At 35.3% G+C, this 22,031-nt stretch overlaps 1 protein-coding gene across 1 annotated transcript in view; it reads left to right on the top strand.

The window, feature by feature from the left end:
* Window positions 1-22,031, top strand: part of KIF6 (kinesin family member 6) — a 173,181-nt gene that overhangs the window by 6,536 nt on the left and 144,614 nt on the right. The window contains 2 exon segments of the mRNA XM_074925875.1: window positions 15,276-15,423; window positions 19,638-19,747. Coding sequence (XP_074781976.1) covers window positions 15,276-15,423; window positions 19,638-19,747 — 258 coding nt within the window.

Genomic DNA, 22,031 nt, shown 5'->3' with positions numbered 1-22,031 from the left:
TTTGATTTTTAGATATTTTTAAGTACTTCAGAGTACTTTAAATGCTATTAAAATCAGTGGTGTTTAGGCATACAATTATCTTCAGGTAGCTGAATCCTTAATGCTAAAATCGATTTATAAAATCATTCTTCACTGAATCAAAACTATTTTGACTCCAAGTGTTACAATATGTTAAAGCTTGTATTCTAATTGATGTTTGTATTTTTACTGATAATACTGAAGGATAATTTTGCTTGTGTTTTTATAGTGGAGTAGGCAATACCTGAAGTATGTTCTTGTTTCTCATCCTCTTCCTTAACTTTTACCTTTTTTTTAGGCAAAAATACATATTTGAAAATGTCTTCATAGTCATGAGATTCCTTGGCTAATAGAGTCCCGAATTGTGCCTGATTTTTGTTTCACTCCGTAGTTAATGACTCAATTTTCCTTTCCATTGTGGGACAATAAGAATTGCACAGTTACTCTGAAAGACCACAGTCTTTCCTAGCAAAATGTTCTTTATTATTTGTTTCTAAGTCAGCATTCTCTTGCAGGGAAAAACTGTTGAAAATGCACTCATTTCTGTTGTTGAAATCATTTTATTAAAGGAACATTTTTTTGTCTCTCTATCGCCAGGGAAAAGAAGTAGTAGAAAGTATCAATGAAATAGTTCAGTAACACTTTGAGGCTCTTTGCCATGCATACTTGCAATCATGAGAAAATTCAGTTACAGACTTGTAATGCCTAGAAAAAAAATCTCGGGCATTGTTTAAACTAAAAACAGCAATGCAATGTTCAGGATTCTAAAACTGTCCTAGTTTGTTCTTGGATGGATGGAAATTGGATGCAACTTTCTCTTTTTTTTTTTTTTTTTTTTCTTTTTAAGTCTGCTTTCTTTGATGTTGGGCCACTACTTTTCTCTCTTTAAGTCCAGTTACACTGTCATCTTGCCTGTGGTTTCAGAGGCACCAGACATTAGTTCATTTAATTTGCTTCTTCAATCAAAAGTGCCAGCCTCTGCAAACCATTGTAAGCATGTGATTTGCTTGATTTTTTTTTTAATACTTTTTGTTAATGCTTGAGTCATTTCTCACTTGGTTTCTTTTTATTATTTGTTTGTGCATTCCTATTTCCCTTTTAATTTTAAATATATATTCTTGATATTTTTTTCTGCAGATCTAACTTGATCTTTAAGAAGCAGCACTATTATTATATCAATATCAAAAATAGAGAAACTAAATAACATCAGTTCAGAGTTTCCTAACAATTAAGTATTGGTTTAGTCTAATAATAGAACAAGGTTACTCTTGTAATGCATCAATATTAGTGTTGTGATGATGAATGTGATCAGAAATTAAGTAGAAAATCTTAGTGTTTTGGATTAGTTTTGTTTTCAGTTCTAATATGGCTAATGTTTTGTGTTGACTTATTAAAGAATAACATTGGAAATATTTTCTCTTCAGATGTATCATGCAAATAAGAAGCAGCTCAGCTTTTTATAAACCTAATGGCAATCACCTATGTTTTTTTGAAAGACCTGGTAGCCTTCAGGATAATACTCCCATTGCCACAGATTTTAGTTTCTTCTCATGTGCTGTGTTTATTCTTAGAATTAGCATCTGTAATACACTGTTGTAGTTTAAGCCCAGCTGGCAACTAAACTTGTCTGCTTGCTCACTCTTTCCTGCCCTGGTGGGAGGGGGAGAAGAATCAGAAGAAAAAGGTAAAATCTTGTGGGTGGAGATAAGAACAGTTTAATAGGACAACACAAGGAGAGAAGAAGTAATAATAACAATAATACTATTAAAAGAATATATAAAGTGAGTGATGCACAATGCAATTGCTCACCAAGCAGAACCTGATACTCAGCCCCCGTGATCCCTCCTCCTGCTGCTAGACAGCTCCCACAGTTAGATACTGAGCATGACATCATACGCTATCAAATATCCACTTGGCTAGTTTGGGTCATCTACCCCAGCTGTGCCCCCTCACAGCTTCTTGTGAAAATTAACTCTGCCACAGCCAAACCCAGGACAAAGTACTTCACTTTACTCTTTTCTGTTTTTTTTCTGCTGCTTACAGAAAATCACAGAATGGTTTGGGTTGGAAGGGACCTTAAAGATCAGCTAGTTCCAACCTCCCTGCCATGGGCAGGGACACCTTCCACTAGCCCAGGTTGCTCAAAGCCCTGTCCAGCCTGGCCTTGAACACTGCCAGGGAGGGGGCAGCCACAACCTCTCTGGGCAACCTGTTCCAGTGCCTCACCAGCCTCACAGTAAAAAATGTCTTCCCTATATCTAATCTAAATCTACCCTCTGTCAGTTTGAAACTGTTACCCCTCGTCCTATCTCTACTCTCCCTGATAAAGAATCCCCCCTCATCTTTCCTGTAGGCCCCTTTAGGTACTGGAAGGCTGCTATAAGGTGTCCCTGGAGTCTTCTCTCCAGTCTGTGTTTGTGCTTGGGATTGCCCCAACCCATGTGCAGGACTTTGCACTTGGTCTTGTTGAACTTCATGAGGTTCACATGGGCCCACCTCTCAAGCCTGTCCAGGTCCCGCTGGATGGCACATCCCTTCCCTCCAGCGCATCGACCGCATCACACAGCTTGGTGTCATCAGCAAACTTGCTATGAGTGCACTCAGTCCCACTGTCCATGTTGCCAACAAAGATATTAAACAGTGCTGGTCCCAGCACCAACCCCTAAGGAACAACACTCGTCACTGCTCCCCACTTGAACATGGAGCCATTGACCATGACTCTTTGAGTGCGACCATCCAGCCAATTCACTGAATGGTCCATCCACCAAATCTGTGTCTCGCCAATTTAGAGATAAATATATATCATGAGGGACAGTGTCAAATGCTTTGTACAAGTCCAGGTAGATAACATCAATTACTCTTCCCTTATCCACCAACACTGTAACCCCATTGTAAAAGGCCACCAAATTTGTCAGGCACTATTTGCCCTTAAGTGAAGCCATATTGGCTGACACTAATCACCTCCTTATTTTCCATTACCCTAGCTTAGTTTTCAGGAGGATCTGCTCCATGAACTTGCCAGGCACAGAGCTGAGACTGACTGGCCTGTAGTTCCCTGAGTCTTCCTTTTTTCCCGTTTTAAAAATGAGGGTTATGTTACCCCTTTTCCAGTCATCAGGAACTTCACTGGACTGCCATGACTTCTCAAATATGATGAACAGTGGCTGAGCCATTTCATCCACCAGTTCCCTCAGGACCCACAGACGCATCTCATCAGGTCCCATGGACTTGTGCACCTTCAGGTTCCTTAGATGGTCTTAAACATGACCTCCTACAGTGGGCAGTTCTTCATTCTCCTAGTCCCAGTTTTTGCGTTCTGCAACTTGGATGGTGTGTCTGGAGCACTTGCCGCTGAAGACTGATGCAAAAAAGTCATTGAGTCTCAGCCTTCTCCATATCCTGGGTAGCCAGGTCTCCTCCTTTTGTAGAGGTCCCACATTTTCCCTAGTCTTTCTTTTATCACCAACATACCTACAGAAGTTTTTCCTGTTGCCCTTGACATCCCTGGCAAGATTTAATTTTATGAGGGCTTTGGCCTTCCTAACCTGATCCCTGGCTGCTTGGACAGTTTCTCTGTGTTCCTCCCAAGATACCTGTCCTTGCTTCCACCCTCTGTAGGCTGTAGGCTTCCTTTTTTGTTTGAGCTTGTCCAGGAGCATCTTGTTGATCCATGCAGGCCTCCTGGCATTCTTACCTGACTTCCTCTTTGTTGGGATGCATCACTCCTGAGCTTGGAGGAGGTAATCCTTGAATATTAACCCACTCTCTTGGGCCCTTCTTCCCTTCAGGGCTTTATCCCATTCTACTTTGCCAAGTAAAATGTAGTCAAAGTATTTATATGAAAAATTATCCCTTCTGATATGGATATATTTGTGATACAGTGTGGGAAGTAGTAGCTTGGCTCACCTGCAGGCAACCTTGCATCACAACTGTATTGTTGCTGATGTGGGTGATTTAGGTACAAAAGACCTGTAGAATCTATGTTAGTGAAAGGACACATTTTTTTGAATGTCAGCTTGAAACAAATGTAGCTTAACATTTCCCCTGAATTGAGAAAATGGAGCAGTAATGCTAGCAGTTCTCCCTGAAAGTGAGTACAATTATGAGTCAATAAAAAGTGAAAAGCATTGTTTCATCTCAAATAACTATTCGTTGCTTATGTTTATTTTGACTTAAATTAAACAATTTAGAATTATTCAAGAAGGCCACTTAGATGTTACAGCTTGATAACTTTGATTCAGAGTGTCACTTCTGCAGTGCTTATTATGAGATTCTAAACCTATCTAGAGATTTTAGTTAAAATAAGAAATTGTATTACACCTAATTTTTTTTAGGAAAACCCTTTTGAAATTTCCAAGGAAACTTGGTTGCACTGTTTCAAAAACAGAGTTACATGCACATTTGGAAATTGGTGTCGGTTTTGAAAGATGTGGCCTTACCAAATTAGATTTTTTCCATAAATCCAGCAAAGACATAAAGAAAAAATGTCATACTGAGATACTTCATTTATTTTAATTAAAAGAAACTTTAATCTGTCCTCCAAGTGGTAGAAGATACCTAAATACCAAGTCTTTGTAAAGGCAAATTGTCCCTGAAAACTTGTTGTCCAAATCCGGCAAATGAATTTCTTCCTTCTTTTTATCTTAAATATTATGTCTGGGTGCTGGTTTTGCCAGGACTGTGTTGAATTTTCTTTTAATAAAATAACTATGAATTGAGGTTTTCTGAAATAGAAAGAAGGAAAGTGAGGGACATTGGTAAAATATTTCAAGTCAGGAATAGCTGAGATGAGGAGAGGCCTGATGGTATCCAAGATCAAAGATACTTCTGTTTTCTGCTTTTTTCTTTTGTCTAGTATTTTAATAGTTACTGAATATTTGTTCCAACCACATGCCTTTACACTATCAGTCATTTAAAATGAAGATGTCAGAGCTCAAGTTCAAATAATAATATGAAGCTGAAATAAACTAACAAAATTAAAAAAAAAAAAAAAAAAAAGCTGAAATTTATTTCTTGTTCCCAGGATTTTCTCTTATCTACATATAAACTCTCACAGAATTTAGTTCTTACTTAATAAGGCCTTTTTTGCATTTAAAAGATTAGACATATTTTATTCATTCATACTATAAACCTAGTAAAAACCTTTGAACTTTTCCATTTTAAAACAAAACAATAATAAAAATTGCAGGTAGCTTAAATGCATTTACTTAAATGTTCTTTTTAATCCTTTTGAAGACTGAGAAGTATGTCTTGCAATAGAAATTAAGTGGGAAGTCTCAGAACAAGCAAATCTTTTTTCTTAGACTTCATGTTCATTGTTGCCGTGATGGCTTTTGGTGTTCTGGATAAGTTTCATTTACTGACTGCTGAGACAAGATTTCCACATTGTCTGTAATACCTGCCAATGTCAAAACCTTGAGAATAAGGTTGTTACTACTTCTTTGTCTTATTCATAATGAGATTTGGAGTAACACAAAAGGAATCAGAGCACTCTGGCTTCCCTGAGGAAGACTGTCGTATTGGTAGTTATAAAACTGATACATTGAGACTGGCCTGAAGTAGAGCAAAGTTTGTGGCATGTTTTCAGGGACTGGTAAGGACTGTTTACTTTTTCCTTTTGCTGATGATTTTATGTGAATTATGCCTACTGCCAACAAATTAATTAGGTCAGAAGAGATCTCTGTAGGTCATCTGTTCCAACCTCCAGAGCAAAGCAGGTCTAGCTTCAAAATTAGATCAGGTTGCTCAGGCCCTTGTCTGTTAGAGCTTTGAAAATATCCAAAGATGGGGATCCCACAACCCATTTGGGCAGCTGTTCCAGGGATTAACTACTCTTACTGTGAAGAACACTTTCCTTATACCCACTTGGAATTTCCCCACTTGCAACTTGTGATCACTGCCTCTTGTCCTACCACTGTAAGCCTCTGAGAAGAGCTTGGGTCCATCTCTGTAACAATTAATTTAATAATGGAAGGTGGTAATTAGGTAGATGTATAGCTTTCTTTTCTCCAGGTTGATGGAAAACAGCTCCCTTGGCTTCCCTGTGTGTGTGATGTGGTCCAGGTTCTGTCAGGCTCACTCCAGTTTCTTTATAGCATTCTCCTTCTACTGAGAAGTCCAAAACTGGACACAGAACTCAAGGGCAAGAGTTTGTTTGGGGTTTTTTTTTGTAAATTTTGATGATAACTGTTCTGTTTGATTCAGCAAAACTGGTGTAGCAGCAGAGGAAGCAGAATTCTTCATTATCCTTAGGCAAAAGCCTTCCTGAATTCTCGTTAACAATGAACACAGAAACAGATGAAAAGTTCTCTGGCCATAAACTTTAAATAGAACAAATGATCTTCACTGGAAATTAAACCAAAATGTAGTCAGAAAAACCAACCACAATAAAACAACCTCAGTCTGCTTTCAACCCCTGTCTACTGTCAGTGGGCTTTATACCACTATTTATATTGTCTCAGCTATTCAAGGACAAAGTACTGAATGATATTTTAAACTGTAGTAACTATCCATAAATTGTCTAGCTCTCACTTCAGGAATTTCTCACTTGAGGAATGTTAAGCAGTAGTAAACTTAACCTATCTATCAATTTAAGTGGAATTGCTTGCATGAGTTACACTTCTGTACCACACCCTATATTTAGGAATAAGACATCTTTCAGGCATGAGGAAAGTCAGTTGAGTGACTGAAAATGCCAATACATAACTTTGTAAGAACCATTTGTTTAAATAGGGATCTAAAATGAATTTTTAAATGAAAAGCTAATTTCTCACTGTGCATGTTTTTCAATTGCTACTAATTATGTAAAGGTTAGAAAATGCAAGTTAACTGATAACTAAGAAAATCTGAGGTGAAAAAAACACATGGTCTTGCTCTCCTTTAACTACATTCATATTTGAGTCCATATGAGAAAGAATTATCCTGTGCCTAATCACTGATATGAAGTTGTACTGACAGCTTTTGCTTAGCAAGATTTTAAGAGAAGAGGCAGGTTCTGTCTAATGTAACCACAAAACCAATAATCCATGGAAGCCCTGAGCCTAGTCTTGTTTTCCCCCAATTATACTGGTGAGTCTAATAAAAGATGCGACCTCTCTCTAAATACGTTTTTTCTTATACTTCTAGACTATCATAGTTTCAGCTACAGTGTTACAGCATTTGTTTATTCTTCCTCAGTGTTACTGGCTAAGACCTTAGATGTAATGACCATTTCTTATTAACATTTTTTTTTCCTGGACTCTGCGGATTTTTTTAATAACTGTCTTACCACTGATAAAGGAACTTTTAAAATATTGAACCCTTGCTATTTTAATCAGTGATTGTTTTGGGGTTTTTTCATCAGTTTCTCCAAGTCCAAAGGGCAGAAGTGAAAGTATGTTATAATTCATTTTTCATTAAGCCAAAACTTATTTTCTTGAGCAAGCATCATTACATAAGCTTTTGTATAACAGTACTTGGGTTATTAAGCAGTTTCAAGGTTACAATGAAAGTGGAATAATTAAGGAACATTTACTTTGGCTTGCTGCTTTTTTTTATTGTGTCTTTTCCAAAACAAGAGAAGTATTAAAATCAAGAGTATTCCAAGTTAATTGAAAAAAATAATTTGTAGAATGTATGTTGGAAATTCATGAAGTATTAGAAGTACTTTTGATGTATGCAGATGTATTTAAATACTGTAGTGTGTTTAAGCATTTACACCAGCAAAAAATCTGCATCACATTGTCCTATGCTTTGGATCCCACCTAAAACCCAGTGAGGTTATTGGAAAGGTGGTCATTGACTTGCATAAGCTTTGGATCATGGTCTTAATGATACTTAGCTGGTGAAGAAATCTTTCTCAGTGTGTTTTCTAAACCACTGTTAGTTATGTTAATATTCTGATTAGAAAAATACTGAAAGTATTGTTATTTTAATATTCTGGTTAGAAAAAAACTGAGAGTATTGCAATTTCTGTCTCAAGGATTGTCATTGTGGGAGATTTCTTGTCATAACTTGGAGGTGCAACTTGAAAATTTTTGGTTTGTTCCATCACATCATGCTAAATTATGTTGCTGTCATAATATATGGTTAGGTTTATATAGCAGTGTAATCAAATTAATCTCCTTAGTTGTGTGCATGAACTATCTGTCACTTGGAAGAGGTGTGCTTTCAATTCTATGCAATATAGAGGACATTCAATACTTGCTTTGTGTTTAAAAAATGTTGCTGATTAGCACAAGCTAGGTCAAGCACAACCTGTTGTGTTTCTAAAAACCAGCAATAATTTTTCAGTGCTTAACCAGAAAGGAAGCATTCCTTTTTTTGAGCAAAATGTAAGAACAGATCTAACCTTTTTCTACATTAAAATCATCTTGAAGTGGGCATATAATTAGATTAGAAATCATACTGCAGAATAAAGGGATAAACAAAGTTTAAGCATTTAATAAACCAATACTTATTCATGGATTAGAAGTTGTTTGCCTGCAATTAATATTATTATTTCATTAAAATTGATATTAGCTGTCATTACCATTTTCTTGTCGGTTTATGAATATTTCCATTTTTTTATTTTTTTAAATTTTCTTTTGTCTTATTCTAACTTCTACCAAGGGAAACCTTTGTTGTATAATTGTAGGTTGTTTAATGATACCAACTTTACTAAACAGAGCTTTTTATTACATAAATACTTGTTGACTAATTCAGAATACTTAGCAAGTAATCATGATGTTTTCTCACCAATACTTTGCTTTAAATTGACTTTTCTTACAGTAATTAAAAACAAGCCTAAAGCTTATCATCCAGCACACCTTAACATACATTTGTAAACATACAGATATACATGTTTCAATTTCACATTAATATATCCAGCAAACATTACCATTTTTTCATTATATACAGCTTTGTGATACGTGAGTCTTCATATGGTTTGACCAGATATATTTTCACTGAAACACAAAAATAGATATACAATTAAAAAATATATATTTACCAAGTATTAACACAATTATTAATTATGCTACAAAATCTGGGAAATTCTAATATTCTTGCATCATGAGTTACATCTAAAGTGTTAAGTTTCAATTTGTTTAGTTCTCATCCATTTGAATACGCAGAGATTTACCTTTTTGGGCCTTTCTTGGCAGTCATGAAACTGAGATCTCCTCACATTAATAACAAGATATGAAGACAACTCAGTATATTAAATGAGATTGAAATATGATTGTTTACAGAACTACTATATGTCTGTGTTTTCCCAGAAACATCATCTTTTTCTGGAAATCTAAGCTTCACGGAATTTGAGGTCTTGGGCAATTTTTTTGAGACTTCTTTACATGCAGAAATTCAGGCCAAAGACACTTGTCCATATTCAACAGATCTTGCTGTTCCCAGGTACAAAAATCCAACATGTCAGACTTACTGCTTATTCGCATGATAACTTAGGTTTTTCCTTTACACATTTAAGTTGGTCCATATTTTCCAGACAGGAACATGACATACGTGGTTCCAAAGCAGTAGAAGCAAAACTGAAACAAATTATTTGCTGACAACTGACTTTTGTATATCTGTTTTTCTTTATTTGTTCATTTTTAAGCTAACCCTAAATATTTTTGTAGGTAAAATTGATAAGCATTTTACTATGTAAAGATTACTTTATGTGGTGTGTGATGAATAGCACTTTCTCTTCTTTTTAGAAAAGCTAAATCTATCACAAATTGTTACAAACATATGCCTTGTGTTTTAGTGTGTAAAGAAAATGAACACTCTGAATTTCCTAACACAGTGAAACAAATGTACGAATCTGTTCAAGTTTTAGTCATTGTAATTTAAAAACTTATTTTTAGTTCTGAGCTTGGTATTACCTAAAAAGAAAAAAGAAGGCCCCCCAGGAACTCTGACGATCATAACAGTAGTAACTTTACTAAAATAAACAGGAGACAGATTTATCCATCAACATTTTAGCTAATCTGTCTGGAAGTTGTCCATGAACTTCTAAACAGGGAGCTATACAACACTGCATAAGTTCATGAAAGATCTTTTCAGCAAAGCTTCTTCTTGGATTATGTGTCTTTGATGTGTTTTGTTTGAAGTAGTAAAGAGACAATTTATTCAACCAAGTGTCTCCTTAACCATGCCAAAACTCAGCTTCCTGGGAGAAAAAAAATGCAAAGTTCTGGATGTTCTGATAACACTGAGAGGGCATGACTGAAAATATCCGTTTAGTGTATGAATTGTAGGTATGCATATTTTAAAGTCTTCACAAAACTAACATCAATAACCATGTCACCCTGTGTACTTTCAAATACTAAGTTTAACAAAGGTTTGGATTTTTGCTCAGAGAATCTGAAGAGCCAAGATGCAGAGTTTGCCTGCAAGAACTGACAAATTACAAAGTAATTTTGCAAAATAGGCAGAAAAGAGCTGCTGATTCTTTACTGCCTTTGCCAATAGATAATCAGTTTCACTACTGACAGCTTTAATTTGCAGATAAGAATCTTCAAGGATACTTTTGGTGGATGCTGTTTAGAAAATACACTCTCTTCTTGTCATCTTATAATTGGTATTACCAACTTTTTTAGTTAGCTGTTGCAATTACATTTCATGATGAAAAGGAGAACGTGTATATTTTCTGCTCACTGTGCTAACTCTTAGCATCTGAGATCACCTTCACTTTGTCAATGGTAATTCTGCAGTGTAGTTTTTTTGTTGTTTTTTAAATAATATTTTATGGGTAACTAAAGGATTATGAAGCTGAAGTGCTAAGGCTTGGACAACCAGCCCAAGCCAGAGTTGACCTATAGATGAATCCTTTATATTTTATAACTGATAACCATTGTGCTAGTAGGTATTGTACTAAGTTATAACAACCCACTTATGCTGATGTAAAAAGTGCTGAATCATTGAAATACTGAAGCCAGAACAACAGGCCCCAAGCCAAAGCTGCTAACTTAGTATGTAATCATTAACAAAGTATGGAAGCTCGCTAGTGAAAGATGCAGCTTAGACAAAATATAATCACTAGTGAGGAGGGAATGTATCCAGCTTCCCTTGTTCAGCCTTGTTCAAGGCTGAGAACCCAAGTATCGGCCTTGTTAGAAACTCCCTTGGTTTCCCCCCTGAGCCCTGACCAGGCTTTGGGTGGAATCCAAAGGAGAATGAAACCAGAAATTTTCCGCTCAAAACAAATGTGCCAGCGATTCTGGCTTGCTGATCTCGTGTATATAAGGCTGGACCCGCTCACAGCGACTTTGGAAGCCTCACCTATGGGTGGTTACACCGCGGAGGATTTCCTACTTGCCGGGACAGGCTCTCCAAACCCTTGCTGTAACCGGGGCTCCCCTGCCACTGCGGGTCTGGATGGTGGTAACATACGTGAGTGGTGATGGATCTTTTCTTAATCTCTATCCTCTCTCTCATGTAGTAACTATTTGATGCATTACCCTGTATTTTCCTGTTTGTTGCTTTAAGTGCACTATTCTGCTTTTTCTTACTGCATGTTTTCTGTTATTACACTGTTACATTGGCTATCGCCAGTAAAATACTCTTTTCACTCTGGTGTCCAAGTTTAACTGGTATCCTTAATCAGCAAAACAGAAGCTTTCTATGTTTTTATTTTCCTAAAGGGATTGTGCATCTTAGTTTCAAAGCAGTAAGTATATATCTTAAACTTCCCATGTATGTATCTTCCCATCCACTCTTTTCAGGAGGTGAGATCATAGTCTTCAGCTTGCTTTGAAGCCGAAGTTGCTCAGTTAGTCCTGCTTGAATTCCTAGTCCCTTTTCTTTTATAAAGGTGATTTTCTTCTTAGACTTAGAAAGGGAATTTATTCTCTGTCCTGTCTTCATGGGGTTGCGCTTCAGTTTTAGGAGGCTTCTGACAGTTTCACGTGTTATTGGTAGTCCTCTTTCCTTACAGGCTTCCTTGGCAGCTCAAGCAGACTTTTCTTAAATTGGGTGTTTATTAGTTTTAATACACTCTGAATGAAAGAAATGAGCGCTGTAAATACATACAGGATGCAACTAATTGTACACACATACACACATATATAAAAAAGAAGATTGACTTTCATCTGGGATTTTAAAGTGGAACTCAACTGTGGAATCATAAGCAGCACTTTCATAGTGCATCTATGCAATGCAATATTAATATTACCTATAATTACACTGGACTGTAAGAATACATTATTGACATTGATATGTTCACGTTTTCTGAACTTTCAATGTTTTCTGGAAAACTGTTCAGACCTGTGCTGATGCACTGCAATAAACATGATAAATGTATGAAGTAAATAACACAAAGAAAACTCAGTGACTTCTGTAGCTGTTTTGACAACATATCGTATATGAAATTTTATCATATGTTTACATGTGTGGTGATCCTAATCAACAGCTTTTTGTGAAGTACAGGGACCTCAAGTTAATAGTTTGCAGCCACACCTTTATCACTTCTTTGGACACATTGCAAAACACACCTTTCTGCAGGAGCCATGTCACAATAATATGTATACACCTTTAAAGAAAAGAAGGAGTCAGAAAATTTGACAACCCAAAATACTAGATCTAGAAGATCCAACAAGCAGATGTAAAACCGGAAAAGTAACTGTATTGGGTCAGACCAAAGTTCCATCTAACCCAGTATGTTCTCTCTCACAGGGACTAATAGTCAATGCTCAGGGGGAAAAAAAAAAAAACAGTTGTAAGCATGTAGAGCTACTTCCCCCAAGTATTCTGTTAGCCTTTAGTTGCTTGCAGTTTAGGGACTTTCTCATTTCTCTGTGTTTAGTGGCTCTGAGATTATTTTTTTTCATGAATTAGTCCAGTCTCTACTGAAGCCCGTGTGAACTTTTAGCATCCGAATCATCCCATTGCAAGGAGTTTCACAGCTTAACTCTGTTTTGCATGAAGAATCATTTCCTCTTGCTTGTTTTGAATGTGCCATCTCTAAGCTTGTTTTGATATCCCCTACCTTCTAACAACTCATTACTGTTTTCAGCATTCACATACTGTGACAGTGGCCGCTAGAAATTCCTTAGATGAATGAGGTGTTTTATAATAATAATTGTTTTGATTTTTAACATCTGGAATCTAAAATATATATATATATATACACTCTGGGTGTTTTGGTCTTTGGGAGCAGATGTTCAGTGTAGTTCCTTTCAGCATGTTTCTGGTTTTGTCTCTGACATCGTACTGTAATGGATTAAAATAAGCAATTTGGCAACTACTCAGGTCTTTAAATAAACATTAATATGTTGGAGAACCATTGCATCTCTTGTGGCGCCAGACCAGAAGCTATCTATTCATGGTTCTTTTTCTCTTGTACAAGGGTTGTTTGCCCCCTTTTTATTTTTTAATATCTTAGCATATTTATCACTTTTTCAATAAACGAAATGCACAAGAATAATGCTATTTTTTTCTTTTCTTTAGCATAAGCATAGTAAATCAAATCCAAAGTAGATTTTGCTCCGATATCTCATTATCAAGAAAATAATTCTTTCTGGATTACTTTGTTTTCAAAAACTCCCTTCATATATTTTGTCAGGAGATGCTGGAAATGTGGTAGAACAATTTAGAGGTGGATGAATCCAGGGAACATTTTATAATTGACAGCTACTGAAAGAAAGGATGAATCCAGGGAACATTTTGTAATTGACAGCTACTGAAAGAAAAAAGCTTGACAGTCTAATCTGATTTATTTGTCATATATCCTGTCAACTACAGACACTCATGAGTTCTGGTTTGGTTGGTTATCTGTATATTACAGTCAGTAACTGATTTCATCACTATTTAATTTGTGATTCTAACTATTTTTTATAATTTTATTCAGGTTTTTTTTCCTTTCACAGTCAAGTGAAAATTCAAAATAACTGTGTCCTCCATCATTTTTACCTCATTGTTTATAGCTAGTGTGAAGTATAAAATCTTAGAGCATCTAAAATATTTTGCAAGTTCAGGGCAGTTCACAGTAATCAACAAGAAATGGAATTAGAAATGTGGAAATAGATTTTTAGTATTTTTGTCTCTTGAGACAGAGCTGTACAAGGGAAATGCATGATAGTCAACTGTGAGTATCAATATAAATTTTAAACATTCGATATCTGAAATTTTACTTTTAATATCAAGGTAAAAATGAAATGTATTTATATTTCAGACATCAGCACATCAAAGGGGTCTCACTTGAGAAAAATATGACTGTCTTCGTAAATAGTGCAAGAAATTTTGCCATATATTAATAAGGAAAAAATGCTATATTTGCATGTAAACCAGTAGTGGAAGCTAGATCACCATAATTTATGGGACTGCTTTTTGTTCATTGCATTAAAAGCCCTCTCCTTTAGAACAAATCGGGATCAAAAATCTCGAAATATATTGAGTCACAACATGAAAATTCTGTTGGTCAGCCATGGCTCCTGAGCTGTATGTCAGCCGCAGCTGAGTCCCATTTTTCCTCCACAGTGTCCAGCTATACCACTGTCATTAAGCTGATCTACTGTTTAGTGGAAATCGGGTGGAGGTTAACATTGAGAGTGTGGTGAATTGGAGGAAGTTATTTGCACTAGACTTTTGTTAGGCATTTCTGCAAGTAGAAGAGGTGTGAAAAAAAGATGACTGAGTCTGCATATAATTTCAAGCTATGCCATTGCATAGCTTTTGCTGTTCCACAGAAGCTTCTTATACAGACACAGTTCCAACAGAAAAGTGTGGTTTTACCTATGTAGTTTCATGTGTTTTCATAGTAAATGAAGATTTTACTACACTGATATAAGCACAGGTTCTCCTGCATACCCTTATCCAAGATAGGAGTAGTCTGATAGTTTAGTATAGCAGTATTCTCAAAATAAAAAAAGACTCCTGGATGCTTACCTGAGTTTATGTTTGCAATTAATGAAGTTGTATGTGAAATATTTTTAGATTCTTTCACTGTAATGTATAGTTGCAGTTCCTGACATCTAGTCTTTTAAAAGACTAAATATCATCTTTGCAAAAAATCATCAACCAAAGGAACAAGTATACAGAGGTAATATAAATAGTGATAAATATGATCAACTAATATTGAATAATGGGGTAAGTCAAGACATGAAAAAGTCCTTGAGTTCTAGATAGTTTAAATTCCATTGAATCTAGAATACTTACCTTAGAGTATATTCTTGTATTACTGAAGACAGCTGCTATATAATTAAGAATTATTGTTCATTATACTTTGGTTCTATACAAAGTTAATAATGGAAAATATGTTACACCTTATATATTAATTATCTCCCCATTTTTTTATTCTGTAGTGTCTTGGCAGGCTATAACGGTACTATCTTTGCATATGGTCAGACAGGCAGTGGGAAAACTTTTACCATCACAGGAGGAGCAGAACGTTACAGTGATCGAGGCATCATTCCTAGGACTCTATCTTATATTTTTGATCAATTGCAGAAGGTATGGAACATTGTTTTCTGTTTAATGTCTGGTTTACAAATACTTTACTGTATTGCAGAAGGCTGGTTTTATAATAGTCTTAGAGGAAGCCCTAAAATTAATGCTGAAGAAAATATCTAACTTGACATGATACTTTGTGCAAGAATACATTGGTAATAGTTTTGGTTACCTGGTTTGTTGCAGTAGACTGAAAATAATGGACATCATTGGAGGTTTTTTCCTAGTTTTAAAAACCATGCTATTTTCAGATGGTGCAATGTACATTCAGATCACGTAATTGGTTCTTTAAGTATTTGAAAGAAAATACTTATCCATATTAATTTTCCTTCTCTACTGTTTTCCTGTTAACTTTGATTATGCACTTGTATGGAATGTTTTAATGTATATATGGTATTAGTAATAAAAGTCTGATTCACTGGATAGAGTTGGATAGAAACATTGTTATGCACATTTCTTAACATAATTACACATGTATAACATATGAACAAGTAAAGATGTAAATAGCAAAATGTCACAAATGTTGTTTATTATTATCATTATCATCATTATTGCTGTTATTAATTATTCCTCATGAATTCTTCCCAAAAGGAAGAAAAAAACTTTTTTAAATCCCTTGGTCTGTTTTTAAAACAGCATCAGTACCTAAACACTAGTTAACAGTGTCTGGAAAAACACTTTCAAAAGTAGTAAACTGTATTCTGAAAAGCAGTTTTGCATGTGCTTTGCATCTGAAACTTCTCGTGGATAAATAGTCACTACACCCATATAAATACTGTCTTGGCTTCACCAAACATTTGGGCAATAGTAAATACTGCCGCATATGATTTCTCTGTCTCTTCACTTTTTCCTCATCTCATAGTATTTCTGAGTCTTACAGTTCTGTCCCAGTTATTTCTTAGTGCTTTCCAGTTAATTTTTTTAATACTGCACAGAAGATTTTCCTGCCACTGACAGATCATTGCAACTGCTGTTTGAATACTGGTTTTGACACAGCTTGTAGGGCAAAACACATCACTCCAGTGTGGCAACTGACCTAAACCAAAGAGCTATAAAATTACTTTTTAGGTGAATCTAGTGATGTAAAAATGAATGGTATATTTCAACAACTCTAGCTGTGCCTTGGAGAAGTAGGGAGGAAAACAATACGAAGTATTAAGATAATTTTGTGATTGGAAAAAGAAAAATACCTTGCAGAAATCATACCTGTAATTGTTGTACTTACAAATTTGTCAGATCATTGTACCTCACTGAATTTGAAATATTTTATTCTTTTATTTTGAATCAGAAAATAATTTGATACTGCTTCCTGTGAAAAAAAACAAAACAAAACAAAACAAAAAATAAAACCAACACATCATGCCTGGCAGAAAGAATTGTCAGAATTTGGGTGAAGGAGAAAACTGACTGCAATTTAATTATATGGTTCTTCTGGATCTACTGTGCCCTCCCAAAACCACTCAAAATTTAATTTGGCAGCTTATTATGTACAGAAAACATGGCATCAATTCAGTTTTACAGAAGGTAATTGTGACATTTAAAATACTGCAAGTACCCTGTAATGTCTCAACATCTAAGAGCAATGATAGAAACAGAATAAATAAGAATTATAAAAAAACCCCAACTTTAAAAGTCTTACCACACCTGAAATGTTCCTTATTATCTACTTACACTAGATTTTCTAATAAGTAAATGATAATTGTAATCTGAAATGCTTCAGAAACTCAAATAAGATGTCAGCAACAAAATTTCTCATTGAATAGAGAAGTTAATTTCAAGTTAGTCATTCTGAATCATAAGCTTTCTGAGTGACCTGCAGCCTATAGGTTGGAAAGAAAGCTTAAGTAACATATCCTACTTTTTGCCACATATAACAGGATGGTGAGAAACAACAATCACTAGTTGATGATACAGTGATTGGCATCCCAGCTATGGGGGGATGTGTGTGTTTATTTGTTAGGTTATAATTAAAATATTGTAGAATTATTTCACTTTGACATTTGTATGCAATGAAATGAGTCAATAAGTGAAAGCATGCTCAAGAGTAAGCACACTGATGATTGTTCATTATGTTTATGAGAAATTTAATTTCCTTATAGTATCTGTAATACTGATATGAGTGAATACAGTCAGTTGTTCTGGTGCTTTCGTAACTATAGGGGGCAAAAGTGAAAAGAGAAAGAGAGAAGTCTAGTGTAAAATGTTTTGTCTCTTCATTTATTCCATTAGGCCTATGACTCATTTAAGATTAATATTCACATTTTAATGAAGGTATATAATTAAAAAAATTTAAATATTATTTGACAGTAACATCAATCATTACTTTTATACTCTGTCATTCATCTGATACAGGGTATTCATACTCATAAGGCTATATGTCTCAGTGACAGGAACAAGCCCTGTCTGAGTAAGGGTTAACAATATTAAGTAATTACCTTGGCTCTTTCAGAGTATGGCTTTGGCAGATAAATGTACACATCATATTTCAGGTGCACAAAAGCTTACTCTTATGGGAATGAAAATTAAAAAAAAAAACCAACCACATGATCATGTTGCCTTAGACCTTCTGTTGCACTTAGACCTTCTGTTGCATGACACCATGGAGGACTTTTCTTGTGGACAGTGAACAGGTTGATCTTGCAGTTGCCAGCAACATATAGTGTCAACACACCAACATTCTTTTCTAGTGCTAATTATGTAATAAAAACAAAATAGGATGAAAAATAAATAGTTTATTTGACACCTTCTCAGCACATAGTTTCTACAAAAATAAAAATGTTTGCGTTTCCATTTTCAGACTGGGTTTTGGATCAAGAACTCTACTTAGTTAGGCATAAAGGGATATTTCTGTCTGTCTGCTTTCAAATATTTGTGGTTGTGCATACATTTTCTTTCTTGGTGCATCTTAAAGTATCTCTTCTTGGTGCTTTATCTTTCCACCTGCCTTTACTGTTTCACTTCATTTTATCTACAACTGTGCTTTGGAAAGGGCTGACAGCAAAGAAGAGTCATCTGCCTCCTAACCCTGAGTAGGATGGAACAGGAGAAAGTGAATTCACGGGCACAAAATACAAGACTTCTGAATCTCTTACTTGTGCTGAGACAGTGCAGTTTGAAACCAAGGAAGCAAAACTTTTTATCCCACAAAAGAAGCAAATGAAGCCTTTTGTTTTTAGTAACATCTCTTTTTAATTTATTGGTCAGAAATTCTCCTATTTGCACAGCTTCCTGTTTGAACGCTTTACATTTTTTCCATCTGTTGTGTATCTATTTAAATGGTGTCTGCTGAAATAGTGAACTGTCATTATCAATTAAAAAACCATTGGAAATAACTATTCAATGAAAATGAAAAGTTTGTATCTCAAAGTATTTTGCAAAACAACTGTAGTGGATTGGATTATTAAACTGCTACTGTGAGTCTGATATGAGTGCTTTTACTGTGGCTTCATCAGCTGAAAAGAAGTGACTAATTTTCCTTTATTCTGGAAATCAGAGCCCATTATTCTGAGGTTTATGTTTGGATTTGGCTTTGGGGCAGGAGAAAATTATGTCTGCAGAACCCAGTTGTGTTAAGTTACATTTTGGCAATGTATTATACAAAAAAAAGAGGATTACAGAGAACAGCTGACAATCATATACAGTGCTTAAATGTTATGATGAAGAGAGTGGAAAGCAGTATGTCACTGATGTTGCTAAATACAATATTTTATTTATTTTTGTTGTTGTTGTTCTTTATTTTTTTTAAACATAGTCTTTCTATCCATAATATGAGGATTTACCTCTTTATAATGACACACTTTTTGTCATAGAAGTGAAAAATTAGATGGTGCATGGTTCTGTAAGCAGGTTGCCATGTTCTAAATGTATACAGACTTTTCTAGATATAAGGAACCAGTCAAAAACCCCAGACTAAACTCTTGGGCATGGTGGGGTTTTGGGGGGATTTTTTATTTGGGTTTGTGTGTGTGTGTTTTGGTTGGAGCTTTTTTGGGTTTTTTTGGTTTTTTGTTTTTTCTTCTTGAGCATTTATACAGATGATAACAGAAAATATAAAAGCATCACAAATTGCAAATGTAAACCATAGCCAGGAAAAGAAAAAGAGACAGACTGAGAAAGCCACGTAAAAGCTGTAGTGATAAATTTGTTCTCTGAGCTAGCTTTGACTTCTCTTTATAGATCTTCCTTTTTTCTATTTTTTTTTTCCTTTTCTTATCCAGGATAGCAGTAAAGTGTATACAACTCACGTTTCCTACTTAGAAATCTACAATGAATGTGGTTATGATCTGCTGGACTCAAGACATGAGGCCTCCAGATTGGAAGATTTGACGTAAGTAATAAAAATTACAGAAAATCATCAAAAACAACAGAAATCATTTTCATATGCCCTGTTACACTGTTTGGGGACATTTTTGAAACTGTGCTACTGTTCTCGGTGTTGATTAACTCAAAAGACTTTGTTTTCTCAAGTTTATCAACATTGTGTAAATTTTCTCTTATTTTGTGTGTATGGAGGCTAGAGAAACTAGATGGGAGTGACTGAAGGTGAAAGTATTGAAAATTTATATTCATATTATCCAGAAGAGATCTATTGCAGCCACTGGAAACAAAAGAGAAGGTATACTTGTTTTTCTCATGACAGCCTGTGTCTCTATATGGTAGGCATGTCTCTGTGTGTGGCAGACACATATGTAACAGGCAGTATTTCCTTGCAACAGTAGGGAGAAAAACTTCCTCCTGCTTCTTGGACTTTTTCATTCAATTATTTAATAATTATTTTTCTATAATAAGCAATTATGAAATGAGGTAAGTAACAGATAGAAACTCCACAAGGAACTCCAAAGGACAATATATTTACTTCAGAATGGATGATTGTTATCATAGTTTTCATTCATGAGACATTAGCACCTACTGATACTTGGAGAAGGGTAGTGAATAAGGATTTGTAGGTCATGAACTCACAAACTTGGTGAAGTTAAAGATCTTATAATTTATAGGAAATCCAAATCATAGTTTCTAAATTGCTTCTGAAATAATAGTTTATAATCTGTGTTATTCTTAAAATAACTCAGCAAACAGTAAAAATGTATAAGTAAGTGAGTTGTTGCTTGGATTTGTAGATGGCCTGAAGTAATGCTGGGAACCATACATTGTCTCTCTCAACATGACAGTGACTGAAACATGTACATAGCAAGTAAATCACTGCTCATATGAGAGTGGGAAACATCCTGGAAACTGCTAATGGAGCAATAACGCAAAATCAACAGAATTTTATCTCAAAATAGCTAATTATGTTATTAACATATTAAACCCATTTTATTTATTTAAAAAAAAAAAAATCCAAGTTGTTTTAAAATACAGCTTTACTTTTCCACTATGATATGTGGTATCCAGGATATATATCTATAAAAAAACTTTCAAGACTGATCTTTATAAAACAAGTGAGTCTAGAGATAAGGAAGGCAGCAGACAAACTCAAAGTATGAGACTGGGCTGTAAGTTGGTCTCATTCCTTTGCTTTCTTCATCTGTAATATGGAACTAAATTTTATCGCTTTATGAGACATTGGTGCTGTAAGGACTGTATGTATTTACTGATGTTTTTCATAGTAAAGTTTAGGAATTTGATTTATTATCTGCTTCCCATGCTATGCAGAGAAAAATTTTAAATGAGTCACTAATTTGGATAATAATTTAATTTTTGTGGCCATTTATACAGGTGCAGATTTTTTTGCCGTTGTGTGTAAAAACCAGTCTGTTATACTTTTATTCATCTATTAAAATTAATGCTATTAAGTTATTCAAGGTTATTAAATTATTAATTTCATTTATTTATTTGCAATATTTTATTTGAACTAATTTCATTTATTCATTTTATTAAATTGAATTTGTTCAATTGTATTAAATTAAATTTTATTAATTTAATTGCAACTTTATTTGAAATAGTTATTTGGGGGTCATATGCCCCAGAAAATATGTCACTTTTTAAAACTAGGTTCTGAATGTTTACTAATAATCATGAATATTAGAAGCTTGAAATTGGTTTACGTATGTGAAATTCTGGGGTTTCAAGCCCAAGCCCCAAATTAAGGTTGACATGGGTGATTCCCACAGCCCTTCCCAAAGGGGGGTGAGTTTGCCTTTAGGCTTCCCTCCAGGGTGCGGCCGGCCGGGCAGGGAGAGCCATTGGGTAAATGAGCCCCAGGTGTCTGCATTAAGTAACCAAGGGTCAGGTGTCCCACTGAGGGATAAAAGCTGGGACCACTTGCAGGCAGGGGCAGTGTCTGTCTGTGAGGTGGATGCACTGTACAGAGTTTCCTGTTGGGGAAGGACCTCCTGCCTCCCTGGAACTGGGCTCCAGTCAGGTCTGGCTTTTGTAAGTGTGGGCTGTGTAGAGGTTCAGTATGTGGCTTCCTTGGTCTTATGTATTTGGCTTGTTGGCTCGGTTGACTCCCGTCCCTTCTATGGGAGACTGCATTTCACCATTTATTTCACCCATTGTTGGTTGTGTGGTGTCACTGTTGGGGTCAGTGGGATTGATGCTGATTATGTATAATCTGATTGACTTGCTTGTACCCCCAGTGCTCACCCATGTACTGACCCTTTTGTATCAAA

This window comes from Athene noctua, chromosome 1, assembly GCF_965140245.1.
Source record: "Athene noctua chromosome 1, bAthNoc1.hap1.1, whole genome shotgun sequence".
Classification (NCBI taxonomy): Eukaryota; Metazoa; Chordata; class Aves; order Strigiformes; family Strigidae; genus Athene; species Athene noctua.
The sequence above is the reverse complement of the archived record's forward strand: the minus strand, read 5'-3'. Positions and strand labels throughout refer to the sequence as shown.